Consider the following 14907-nt stretch of genomic DNA (forward strand, 5'->3'; position numbering starts at 1 on the left):
TCAACTTTAGTTTGAGCAATTCGACCTATAAATTCAATCGTAAGATGTTTGTGTCTTTATAAGAAAATAATGTGTTATGAAGAGAATCTTATGTAGGAGTTTTGTAATTGTTAAGTAAATAAATCCACTGCTAATCGATAGATGATATTCAAGGAGATGAATTGACGAAGACCGAGTTATTGATTTAAACTCCTAGTTGGTCTGATATCGGAAGACAAATAGTAGAATAAATTTTTGTTTTAACAAAATAACATACTCAGAAGGGGTTATGTGGAGATTTAGTATTTTTATAGTTGAAAGCATGAGTCAATTGAAGCTGGACGGCCGTGCTTCCAGGTTTTCCTTGGTGGTCTAGCTTCAATTGACTCATGCTTTCAAATATGAAAATAACATACCTTATTAGAAGTCAATCAACAAACAAAGGATTGAAAGACACGACAACTTTAGATCATTCAATTTGCAGTAGAACTAACCCCTGACTATCAGGTTTAATTCTTGCCCAATCATATCACAGTAATTTCATTTGTTTGCTTTTTTCCGCATTACATAATAATTCTAAACTTACTGATAATACTTCATAAAATTCATTGTATTTCACATAAACCAATATATTGTCTTAATTGTTTATTCGATGAACGTGTGAAGGTGGAATTCTTATAGTAATATTTACTTTCTTGATTTGTGTAGGTTGTACAATTGTATTTATACTTTGCCTGTTTCTGTGATTCAACTGGTCTATATTAGTCCTCGGGACTGTATAAAATGCAAATAGAAATGGAGCTCTCTCTCTCTCTCCCTATATATATATATATATATATATATATACTTTTATAATTGTAGGATTATTGGCTACAGTCAGCAAAAAACACTAAAAGCGGGTAAAACGTTTAGCTGTATGTTTCAGCTAGTCATCGTTGTGAAATCTGAAATTGTATAAGTTGGCTGGTGTAAAATTTGTTAAAATTACTTTATTAAGTAATGATGTTACTATTTCTGTAAACGTTTTAAGTGAATGTGTAAGAAGGAATAACAAATGTTATAATAAGAGTAATCTTGTTACTATTAATTTTAAAATGATAATTATTCCTATTGTGGGACTCCTCAGCTTTGCGGCCGTCCAATGCTTCCAAGTTTTCCATGGTGGTCTAGCTTCCATTGATTCATGCTCTCAACTATTAAAATTACTATAATATCCACAAAACCCCTTCTGATAATTAATCATTTAAATCTATAGGTAAATACATAGTAACATTGGGTGGAGAATACTGTCTGGAGAAGTGGTTAGTGTTGGATTTTGGTTTATTTTATCTCATCGTACCTTTGAAACTAGGAAAACAAGCATTTTTCTACATAATTTTACTTTATATGATTAAAATAATAGCAAATCGATGTATGTCACAGTAATAATGTACTCAATTAGTGGGATTTTATGGTTATTTGTTTGGCTTCTAAGTAATATTCGTCATGGATTGATCTTATTCAGTGTATCATTGATAACCAAGTAGCATTTGACGTCTGTTTCGTCTTAGTGAAGAGCTCAACCGTGGGTACATACTATCCTTCTAAAAATCAAGCCTAAGACCTTCAATGCTCATAATGAGCCCCTAACCAATGTACTGCTGGATTGCCATATAGTGGTACATGTTTGCAACTTCAATCGATTCATACTGTAGCGCGATGATCACTCAATAAAATTGTTGAGTACGATTTCACTCGTAACATCGTTTGGCTTTACCGGTCACAATTTATCATTGAAAGTTTAGGGAGTTATCTCAAATCATGATTATGATATTCATGGGTTTTGTAAAGATTAGTTGAAATTGAAAGTGGTTTACATTACAGACTGACCCTAATTGTAAGGGAATAACCGTCGTTTTATTTGATGAATTGGTTAAAGTTGGAAATATGTACCAGTAGACGCTAACTTAATAATATAATAGTTCGGCGCTCATCGCGAAACCTGAGGGTTTTGAATCTGATCGCCGACAGGGTCCTGGATGCTCACTCTTGAGAAGTCCTGTACTGGGACGAAACAACTGTCTAACATTCCTTGTTTTTCCAAAGTACCTCAACTGAGGTCACTCTGTGATAAATGCCATTTGAAAGTCTGATTAGTTATTTGTGATTTTTTCAACTATCATCGGACTAAGTAAAAAGTATCTAGCTCAATTATTGTTCTAATTTAATGTCAGTGAAACATTTTCGTTTTGTCTGTATGGTTGAGAAAATATGTCGATGTTTGTATTTTATCTGTGTAGTGTCGTGAAATGATGTCCTCATGTCAAGATCGTGTTTTAGCCAATACTACTAAACTCCAGGCCGATCAACGTGAATATGCACATAGGCAAGCTGCAGCATTAGAGGCTGATCGGATTCGTCGTCGTGCTGAAGATAAACTGTTAGCTGCTAATCAAAAAGCCCGTAGTAAAGGCAAAGATCCTGATAATAGTCAACGGTCTATGCGAGCTCAAAACGAATTCGACTTGGTTAGTGCACAGATATTATAACACTTTTGCTTATATCTCAATGATAGATTTTATTTTATTTCTTTTTCTTCCTCACCATGTTTTATCCTTCAGTGTTGTATAGGCGGGTCCACTTACAATGAGAAATTTATTTTTTTGGTTTTATGTATGTGATCTCAAAGCTTTTCATTTTCATATTTGGTTTTAGTATGTAGGTAGGTTGTTAGATCCCACTAATCATTCTGAAAACGGAGGTGCGCTAACGTGTAACATAACGACTGAAGAAATTGAAATAGAAAAGCCGTTACTTTTTCGTAGTACAATATGGAAGCAAAACGGTGCTTAAATAGGGCAGAACCTCATTTATTAGTGTAGAGTACTCCAGTTTGCAACACTATAGAACAAAAAACAAGATATTTTTTGTGTATCTTAAAAAGATATCCTCAAGATTGAGTGTTAGTTAATATCGTGGCTAGAGTAATCACGCCCAAATTTGAAAACAAGAAGCAACATAATTAATTTATACCGATTGCCGAAACCAGAACTAATAAGTAAATAATAATATAGGAAACAGATTTATTCTGCAATGGTCACAAGTTCCAATCACTGGTATGATAAAAATCATTTGACAACAAAGTTAATTACGATTGATTAATGGTCACTGGTCGGATCAAATATCATTCATGTTTCTTTTTAATGTTCTGACTGAATCTGTGCTCCAACCACGAATTTGGAGAACGCCAGGCACAATGCTTGCCACAGTTAGCGAATTTGGCTTCAAAAGATGAGACATTAATGCAACTGAACAAAAATTGGTATTAACACTCTGTGACTGATATAACAGTTGTTTTATAATGAGCGAACAGATTTTATAAACTTTAAAAAAATTTCTGTATGATGGTACATGCCATCTGAATGAACATTTAGAAAAGGATACACCAGCTCTACCATACTGGTCCACGTATTCTTACATAACTTACGGTTGTCGGTGTGATATGTTTCAGACTGCGTCAGTCAGTACAGTTTTTCTACGTCTGACAACAGCGTTGCTTATTTGATTGTTTGGTGACATGTGGATGGTACTTTGATTATATTTGTAACAACATTCTTGTAACTTGCTCCGATTTTTCACAATATACATCATTTGCCGTAAAACTGAACTGTAGTCAGTATATTCACACTTTAATACGCTTTTGGATATCTCTTCGATTCCGTGAATATCGTCGTTCAACACAATGTCGACCAAGTTTACTTTGGCAATGCCCATTAGTCAATCTTCTTTGGTTTAATTTTATGTATCATTTAAACAAGTTTGATTATAACTAGTGCCAAGTATTGAAAACATCTGTTAATTTTTGAAAGTTCTTTACAGATAGGATCCAAATATAATAGATGAGAATAAATATAGCAATTCATAAAAAGTAGGAAAATATGAGCTCATTGTCCTATATTTCAGTGCTATAATGCAGTTATAATGTACTGTTACTACTTTTGACTTTCAGTAGCGCATATTATTCCTCAACCCCATACTTATGACTAGGCCAGTAAATATGGATTCAATTTTTATACTAATATACACTTGCTGAATTCTGAATATCACTTTAACAAAGTGACTGAAACAATATAATTTATGCGCAAAACATGTCATAAATAACTTTTTTCGACTTTTTCACCTATATACATTGTTTATCACTGATTATTTCTGGTTCCTTTGTCATTCAGTTTTTACCTTGTACAAAGTTACTTAATCAGTCTCTCTCCTCTCTTTGTTTGTGTATCAAATTATTCCACCTACGATTGATTTTTTTTTGAAACTAGATTATGGATCTATAAAATGCATTATTTATTCTTAATCATAATCTTTGTTGTTATTGTTTAGTTATCTTCTATCGATATTTCAAAGATGATTTGTACTGAACATTTTGAACCTGTTTATTTTTTGTTTTTTCTTTGCTTGCTTTTTTCGCATTTGTATTACTTATTTTGTCCTTACTTTTACTGTTCACCTAAAGAAGGATATAGAGATATTTCTGGTTTTCATATTGTATGTCAATAATGGATGAAATGTTTTTTCTAACTATTCGTTTAAAGAGATTTTAACATTGGATAAGTTAGGTTGATAAGTTAAGAATAAATAAAGCGTCAAATTTATACGATTTGCTACAAAAACTATCTTCCCTTCGGTGGTTTTATGAACAATCAATACTATGAAGTTTCCATGAAGTACCTGGAAGTGAAAATCAATTTGGTTTATGAATTTGTAGTAGTTTGCCTAATACATTTGATCATGCCATTATAAACAACTTTTTTATTATTAGACAGCAAGATTAACGTGAGTTATTCTTGTTCATTTGTGTATAATCAACTAAAGATTTGTTTAAAGTTGGTAACTGAAAAACCATGAAAAGAAGTTGTTCAATCTCATATTTTCTGCACTTGAAAGAATCATGTGAATCTCAATTCTTATTTATTTAATTGAAATAAACTTGTTACAACATTGAGAAACGAAGATTCAGCGTTTCTTCCAAAATATTAATGCATGGAAAACTAACATTGAGTGGGCGGAGGTCTACAAATTTTTACAGCTGAGTGCCTTTGGTTCAGAAGAAAAATTGTATTCACTCTGTATTTTCGAGGCCTAAATAAACCAATATATTTCTATTTTACTGTGCTTTTGTACGGTTTTAATTAATGACATTGTCGAAGTTTCATTTACTTTCATTCTTCAGATTCGTGTGTATGGTAAATATGGTCTCTCAAACTAAATGAGTAAATGTTCTTTTATCACAGTAATGTAAACTCTTAATCTTAGTTATCAGGTTTCCAATGAGTCCAGAAACGCTTGAAACTAAATTTGTTTTGTCAAGATGGAAAACACTGTTTGATCACTCAAATTAATACATCTAAATGGTGTATAAATTTACAATTCAGTTGTCTAAAAGAATGGAGGCTTAGGCATTGAGCTAAAGCTACTTCACGAAATAACGTCAAGACATCATTTTAAAGATAATAAAGCTTGCGATTATTGTACTCTTTTTATGGTGTCTTAAAAGATATCTACCAAGTTTTATTGATGTTAAATGGTAGTACAATTTATAATATAAAATATTCGTGATGTTAGACAATTTTATGTATTTTACATTAATTATTTCCTGCTTACTTTGTGTTCAAAAGTCAAGATCAATGAGAAATATTTGTAAAATTTGTTTGTTGTAATCTATCATTGGAAGTATGTAGTCAATGTAATGTGCATGTTACTGGTCGACGCAAATATGTACACATTTCTTTCTTCGCACTTATAAATATTCTAGAGTAACATTTATCTTAAGCACCAGTGTCTCATTTCTTCATATAGAATTCCAATTTATCTTAAGTAACATATTTTTTCCCTTCATCTTGAACAATTAAAAATGGTAAAGTCATGAAATAAGAAGAAAGCCCGTTGATGACTCATTTACATTTTCGATAAACTTTTTCTGCTGCACTAATAAGACGCTATTCTCATCTTTAAATTGATTTGAACATGCTCTTTTAATTCATTTGAAAAATTGAATGTTTCATGAACTGGCGATCAATCTTTAAATGAACATGATCTGCGTGTATTCACCAATCTAAAGTCAATTACCATCATTTAAACTGAATGTTTAATCATTTTTAGTATCGTATATGCCCAAGGTTTCTTCATTACATGAGTCATACGAACGATACATTGAATGGCTTACAGTAGTCGATCAGCTATAGGAAGGACAATATAGTGAGATCTATCATGTATTTTTCAAGATTTTACCTACAATGATTAACATTATAGAGAGTGATTTTTCACTTGAGATCATCTAGCTAAGTAAGCAGCAGGATGTGGTCGATTTTATCCACAAACGGAACATACGGATCATTCACATTATTATTCATATTAAATCAAGGATTTTCACGTTTTTGATTCATCTTGTAAGATGATGAGGATAAGTGTTATCTGAATTAACTTTATCACTTCCGAATTTTCAGCTAAACTGAACTATATATAATCTTATGGTTTTGCAGTACTGTTTAAAATTGTTAAAGGATTGAACTCACTGTTATCTTCGAGAATTTTTTAAATTTCCGCATAAGAGGATCACGGTCATCTAATTTATTATTGGTTTAGAAAGATTTCTTATTCAGTGATCATTGTTAACTAAGAGCTTAGTTTATCCATTCATTTATGCATCTTTTTGTTTATTACTATTATTATAATAAGATTTTAATGTTTTGTTGCATGATAGAAACAAGCGAATTATATCAACGCAACTTTATCAACAACTCGTGCACGAAATGAATATTTAATACAGTTGGCTGCTACTAACCACAGTGTTCAACGTTATTTCACTCAAGAGGCGCCGGATATAGTTGAGGTAATGTCATTTTTATGAATATATATATATATATATATATATATATATATTAGTGCGAATACGTCCTTCAAGATAGCAGATGTAAACTGCTATTTAAGGCGTACGCCAACATGAATAGTTTGCTGATTTCGCCCATCATTCCACCTTAGTATAGTGGTTAATGGTGTAAGTTTTCTCAGCACATTATTCAATAAAAATAACGATTCGCCTATCTAATACGTCACTCATTCTCGACGGAAAAGATACAGTGTTAACTGTAAAGACAGTTTTCGTCAATAGAGAATATCGAGAAAATGGGTCTGCTGAATTTGCGAGACCTACTTTTTATTTCAGGAGAAGAATCCTCATCGAAAATATTCATAATGGATGAAAGCACTAAGTGGTTTTGATAGTTTCTTCACATAAATAAACAGAAAAAGCATTATGATATCACTGTGTAGATAATAATATAATGAACAAATACCATTGATTTGGTGAGTAATATTTATCAAGTTTTATTAATAACATGGATGATATCTATTTTATCAAGAATAAAATACACAATCTCGAAACTTTTGAATCCGCTCACATCAACATGACAGTAGTTAATTAACATATGCGGAGCACTGACTCAATGGTTAGGATGTGTGACTTTTAATCACTAATTTACAGTCTCCAACTCCATTCCATCTACTTCAGCTTGATGTACTGATAAGTAACTTAGAAAAAGTATTTCAATAATTTTACATACAGAAACTTTTATTTTCGTCGGTCAATTATTGTTGCACATAAAACGTTGATATTTAGTTTTGAATTAGCAATTGGGATTTCCAAGCAATTTTAGTTACTTATGGTTCACTAATTTCTACTTATAGGAACTACTCTTTTTACATACAGCTGCCTTAGTAAATTTTCTAGTATACACTACAAGTTGTTTATGTCCGTTTGAATTGTTTCGTTACTATCAAACAGTTCATCACTCGATATTAGTGAATAAAGGAGAGTTGATGATAACACTCTCGAGTATGTATCATCCAAAACCTAATAATGTTATTTAAAAAGTTAATTAGTTGATTAGTTCAGATGGACATATGTGTTAGATTCTATGTTGTTTATGACTGACTGATTGGTGTATAAACTACTGAAAAATTGCTCATCGAACGACTTGTGTTTTTGCTTACCCAGTCCCTACCCTAGAAAACTAATTGTGATAAATGTTACCGGTTCTAATGAGTGACTATCATCAGTGGAGCGGTGGCCTAGCTGTTATGGCTCCCGATTTCTAGCCACTAAGTCCCACTTTCAACCTCCGTCCACCTACTTTGGTTTGAGCAATCGGATAAGTATCATTATTAGTCCTCGCTCTTAGAGTGTGGCTCACAGCCGAATACTTGGTGAATGAGTTAATTTAATTTAAAATTAATTATTTTACGTGTATTTTATCATTACTATCTAAAGAATAAATGTTAATCCACTAAACTACTGTTTGTCATTACTTATAAACCATTGTTAATCTTATTTTTTCGCCACGGTTCATCGGATACACCATCCTATTTATTTATTTAAACACAAATATTGGTACAAGGGGGCACCAGATATATATGCACCACACAAAACAATGAGAATGAGAAGAGAAAAGTGGTAAGATGCATATAGAAAAAAAGAGTAATGATGGGGGAAACTGAGATGTACAACCAGAAGAACTATTTCAGTTAAGGAAGTTATAACCACCCTTTTTGAAGAAAGTAAAAGAAGGTTACAGCAGGATCATCACTGGCTTCTATTCTGAACCATAACGTCTCTAGCCACTGTGTTGCACCATCTCTTGGACCTCAGCCAGGGAGTCTTGAAGGACCAACGGAAGTCAGCCCTTTGCAGATTTCTTTCATACCACGACACGATGTCATACACTGACCACCTCTCTGCTTTTTCCAACCAGTCCCAGCGTCGGTAAATAATGCATGACGTGGGAGTCTCTGAGACGGCATTCGTAGAACATGTCCAAGCCACCGAAGTCGGTGTTTCAAGATGGTGACATCGATCGTGTTGTCGTCTCTGCGCCCAAAAACACAATGCCGAACCTCAGCATTACTAACATGGTGTTGCCACTGGATGTCAGCAATCCTTCGGAGACAACGATGATCGAACACAGAGAGTCGTCTAACATCCTCAGCTCGGAGAGGCCAGGTTTCACAAACATAGAGCAAAACTGCTCTCACCGACGCGTTGTAGGCCCGACATTTTACAGCCAGACTAGCATCACGAAGACGCCAAAGATGGCTCAGATTGGCATAAGCCGCTCTGGCTTTCGTTATACGCGCATCAATCTCATCACTCACGCCACCACCAGCCATTATGCAGCTACCTAGGTACACGAACTTCTCGACTACTACAATCTGCTCACCACTCAGGGTGAGTGCAAGATTAGAATCCTGCCAGTCTTGTAGAAGTACTTTGCCCTTCGAAGGTGCAAAGCCCATACCGTACCTGAGGACACTGATTGCCAATTGATTAAGTGCGGATTGCATGCCTTGGGCATTATCGCACAGTAAGACAATATCATCCGCATACTCGAGGTCGAGAAGTCTTTCTCCAGGCAGCAGATCCACACCGCCATTACTTACATCCATCAGAGCTGTTTCCAGGATGTCGTCGATGGCAAAGTTGAAGAGGAATGGTGAGATTGGGCAACCCTGCCTGACCCCACTGCTTGAATAGAACAATGCTAGCCACTATCCATCTTTGCTTACAGTGGAGAAAGGTGGTTGTATACCCTCACTCTGCCTGAGGTGTTTGTATAAAGGGCCTTTAAGATGGTAATAAACTTCTCAGGCGCACCCTTCTTCAATAGACAATTCCAGAGAACAGTCCTCTTCAACGAATCGAAAGCAGCCCTGATATCAAGAAACACTGCGATTGTTGGCCTTTGATAAATATGACGGTGTTCTTACATTTGTCGGAGGGTGAAGAAATGTATCGTTTACCGTTCATCTTGTGAATTTCATCTAATTGTGTTAGTGTAGTATAGCAACTTGGGCCAGTACATATATATAGCCAGCCTGTACGTTGGCTATGGCTGACTGACTAGTTAACTTAAAGTTTCCATTGAATAATTTTGTCAATTTATTTAAATCGTAATCACTGATTTACTACTGTGGTGTATGCTATTTATGTCGGCAGACGTAAGTAGTATGCAACACCTATCGGAAGTATAAAACCTGGCAGCAGAAGGCTAAGAAGATCGAGTTGAATCGAATAGAAAGGAAAATCGAAAATAATTGTGAACTGGAAGATTTATACAGCATGTGAAGGACAAACGATGGAAATTTGCGAATGAAGTATTCAGTGTATGGTTCTCATATTTTACCAAGAGGTTCTGTAATTTTGTGTTTAAATACAGTCGGTTGTCCTTACCTGTGTTCTTGTTTGTTACACTATTACTGTAGCTGCTTACTGCTTTCTACTTCTGTTCAACTAATCTCCACCTGAAAACCGCACTTTAGTTTCCGTCCCATCTATTTCATTATTACAGTTATTTTGCCAACCACACTCAGTTTAAAAACATACTTCTCCGTATATATATATATATATCGTACTTTGTTCACGTCTTACTTTCCCTGTTTTCCTATCTCTGTCTCTCTTTTTAGTGCTTGTTTTGTGGTTTCCATAATAGTCTGGCGCGTTCAGCAATGATGCATTTAAGTTGTGAAGAAACATTGAAATCATGTCATGGTTCAATTGTTGAAATGTTAAATAGAAATATTACAGCACTTGATTTACGACAAGATAAAGCATGCTTTTTTAAACGTAATGAACAAGTGTATACACGTCCGGGTTATTTTAAATTTATGCCATCCAAAGAAGATATTGTAAGTGTATATGTTATCTATACTGTTGTATTGCGATTAACTTTACATGTAGTTGATTTTGACAATTATCATTGGTCAGTATGACGATGGTATTGTTGCTATTATTGTTCAAACATGAAGCTCCCATTGAATTTTATTTAATCAATATACATAAGTATTGTGTTTTGATTAGTTAGTTAATAAAATGAATGAATATCTGATTGGTGATTAATTTGCACATTAAACTGTGCTATGGTATTGAACTTAAGTATTGCTCTACGTTGAGTTTTAGAATCTATGTTTTTCTCTATACATTCGATTCCTTAGTTGTACTTATTAGTGTCCCGTTAAGTAACAATGTTCACTCCATAATAACGATTCCGAGTTTACCTTTAGTATTTTAGCTATCAAAACCACATGTATTTTCTGATTTTAATCCTTTTCATGTTATTCTTGTTGTGTTATGAGTTTCCATATTATTAATGATGACCTACACGCTCTCCTAGATGCTTTCGTTTATCAATTAATAGTAATACCTAATGATACCATTTGTATTGATGATGGTTATAATTACAGTTGTATTTTCTTTCATTCTATCCATTCCCCATCTTTACTGAAATATTTTTTATTAATGAAATAGTTGTAGTGATATACTTCATTTGATTTGTGTTTCTAACCTTTTCAGATTTTAGTACAGGGTGTTTTTTGATAAATATTTAATCTACACAGTAGTATAAGGTGTAGTACTTGCCTGATGCACTCATAATTCCCGTTCCTCTTACCGTTTAATGGAAAATCACAGTGCAAACTAATAAATATGATATTTTTTAATACTTTTTGACCCATATGTATTTATATATTACAAATGTGTGCTGGATTTCAAATTATAGGAAAATGCTTTAAATATTGATACCTTGTATCATTAAATAAATAAATCAATGCATTATATATTTAGGCTTATATTCTTTGGTGAATAATCACACCTATCTGGTCGTGTTTCGATGTAATTTGATTTTTGAAGTGCTTTTTGGTATTTATTCAATTGTCAGCATTTCTCTGTATTATTTGTCTATTGTAATTCGCTAATCGTGTTGAATTCGGTAAAAAAAAGTTTTCGATAGTCTGTAGATTCGCAAAAAGTAATTTGGAAGAATTTATCATTATCAACTTACTAACAAGTGCAGATTCATGTACTCGTGGCCTTCAGCCACACTTAATTTGCGAGGTCTGTTGAATACTACCCAGTTACCGAAACCAAAGTAAATGAAGTTGAATGCCGTTCCACTCAGACAAAAATGGAACGAAAGTTCATAACTGTCAGATTATGGCTTAGTTATTAACGCACTCATTTTTCTACCTGTAGGTTATAGGTTCGAATCCCTCACTCGCTTACAGTAGTTAAAGCAAGTAGGTAGTATCTCTAGCAAATTATTGAAATAGTATGGCTTGAATTTGTGTGCATAAAGGTTGTGCTTGTTAAATTAGGTACACAATTTTCATCTGATTATTATTTATCATTCATGTAGACTGGTTAAACTATGTTATACAGTAGTTTGTCGCTGTTATATTTTTATTTCCTTGGAAATCATACGCATTAGAGAAATTGTAATTGGAAGTGTATTGGTTTTAATTTAATACTGCTTTTATTGTTTAGGATAGTTGTATGTTGATAAGAGGGCATATTAATGACAAACCACTGATCACTATAAATATTGTATTATTGTACACTCAATAATGTTTATTTATATGTGCCTTTAGTTTACAGATGAGTGTAAAACAATATGAGTAAATATTTTTTTACATATTTTTAATATATTCTTGTATAATTGGAATAATTATTTACTTGAAATGAAGACATTTTTAGGTTTGTTTAGTGATGAGTACGTTCTGTATTTATATAAACTATATTTTCATAGGAAGATCATATTCGTCCAGACGGTCCATTGTATGATGAACTTCAAACAACAGCTAGTCAACTTACGGCTAGTATCGAAGCACTCCGGGTATCGACAGATGAAACTTGGAAGACACTAGAAGAGGTATTTTTTGTTATTTTGTTCCTATGTATATTTGTTTCGATTAAACTAGATTGTTATGTTAATTCATACATTTCTTCACATTTCTCAATTGATCTGCTTAATCGGATTTTATCTGTTCAGCTATACGAATTAAATAATGCTATTGTTCTCCTACAATTATTGCTTGTTAGTAGTTTGTAGGTACTTAGTTTTTTTGTTTTATACAACCCATCTTTCAAAAAATTACTAGCCTACATCAAAATAGGATAGAATTTTCCTCAATAGATTTTCATCAGCTAGAGAGTTGTTGAGAATTTAGGGGATACTAGTTAATCGTTTTTTTTGTAGATTGTATTTGCGATCACTTAGTAATAAACACCTGTCTACCAAGTAAGTGTATACAGGATTAAACCGTTTAGCCATGTAATCAGTATAACATGTTTTTAAATGATAAATTTGCAGTGCAATAGTTTATATCTCGAAATCCAATCAATTTATTATGCAATACAGTCCTCGTCCAACGTCATTAATAATTTATTGTTTCACAACATAAATGAACGAGATAAAAAAAGGGCTTCGGGAAATTCTTCTCACAGTTAACCACTAGTGTGTCGAATGTAACTCACTCTACAATAACCTTTTATCTTACGAGCTCAAGGATCAGATTTGTTGATATGTGTACCAAAGATATCAACGTAACCCATATTGTAAATTTGTTAAAATATGGTGAATAAATTTTTATTATTTATTTAAACACATAAACATTGGTACGAGGAGGCAGAAAATATATATGTGACACACAAATGATCCGATTTGTGTGAGGGATGGAGTACTGCCTGGACGCTCAGACTGAAGCAGGTGGTTTTCTTAAGGGGCCGCTCCCCGAACCTTTGACCTAGAGGTCTAATCCACAAGGCAGTGGAGCAGCGTTAGAAGATGCAACCCCATGGTAGCCGGTGACCAACAATAGGTTCATACTCCATTTGCTCTCTCATGATCCTGGAGCCCATATGCACTATTGGTTTAGAATAAGTGTTTTTCAACTCCCCTAAGTTGGTCCTCCGTATCCACCGACCCAGTCAAAGCGCCGGACATTCGCTTTTCATCCTCTCAATTTCGTAAACAAGAGTAATGCCGCGAGAAGGCAGTGAGTAGGACTTCCGTGAGAGTGGCTTTATACGCGTGGCCATGTAAGAGCATTTGGAGAGGGAGAGCTGACTCTCCCCACCCTTGGCATTTGCGGGCGGTTAAATTAAATATCTTTAAGTTCATTTAATATTCTGTGCCAATCAAATGAGTGCATATGAAAATCGTAATCAACGTTAACAATACTTTACATAGCCGGTTAGAACTCGATGTGGAAATTCGTTGACGGACTTATTTACTTAGTACGATCTATATACTTGGGTAATTTTGTAGGATTTAGTTCTATTTAAAGTCAGATTTCAACTTAATAGTCTAAATGTATCATACTGGTCACGATATCCGAATTTATATGGATACACATTTTTCAAATGAGTTCCTAATTAAATTGAAACAAATGTCCATTACTCCTTTATATTCATCGGTTTTTTATCCTTCTTATTCCTGTCTTTAGTGAAAATTATCTAGCAATTAACTAGCCATCACAATTCACCTAACTAACTCATTATTAGGTCTTGCTTAAATATGTTTACTTGTATGTATGTATGTATGTATGGGATATGAAAGATGGCATATTTTATCGATCGCAAACTTCCGTTAGACAGGGTTGTTACTAAGTCAGTTTTTTTCTACTTCAATGTTATATTTCATAATCAGTCAGGCAGATATCAGTGGACTATGAATAAACCTATACAAATTATTGACGATACTTTCATCCATTTTTTTCTATGCTGATGTTGTTTGTTGTCAGAACATTTTCGATGTATGAAGTAATAAACCAGTGTGTATTCATTAGAAAGCAAAAATAATTTGATGTAAATTTCGTAGGAATATTGTTTTCGCTATAGTTTTTTCTTCTGAACTCTATTTATTGTGTTGTCTACACTAGGTTGTGCTTTTTCAAATTTTTTTATGACCCTTATCTCATTGGATGCACTCATCTATTTCCATTGTAATTGTACCATAACATTGAATTTCGCTTTTTCTTGTTAATTGCTTTCTTTATTGTACGTTATACTCAGAACTCTTATTTGTTTGTCCACATACCTCTTGAAAGTGGAGTATA

At 33.5% G+C, this 14907-nt stretch overlaps 1 protein-coding gene across 1 annotated transcript in view; it reads left to right on the forward strand.

Moving 5' to 3' along the window:
- The window catches only part of Smp_028030 (putative slit-robo rho gtpase activating protein), a gene marked incomplete at its 5' end in the record, with an annotated part of 61469 nt that overhangs the window by 13459 nt on the left and 33103 nt on the right, over positions 1–14907 (forward strand). The window contains 4 exons of the mRNA XM_018794146.1: positions 2259–2486; positions 6725–6853; positions 10480–10701; positions 12597–12719. Of these exons, the coding sequence (XP_018648588.1) occupies positions 2259–2486; positions 6725–6853; positions 10480–10701; positions 12597–12719 (702 nt within the window). The remainder of the gene's footprint in view (positions 1–2258; positions 2487–6724; positions 6854–10479; positions 10702–12596; positions 12720–14907) is intronic.

The sequence above is a fragment of the Schistosoma mansoni genome, chromosome 1 (genome assembly GCF_000237925.1).
Source record: "Schistosoma mansoni strain Puerto Rico chromosome 1, complete genome".
NCBI classification, from domain to species: Eukaryota; Metazoa; Platyhelminthes; class Trematoda; order Strigeidida; family Schistosomatidae; genus Schistosoma; species Schistosoma mansoni.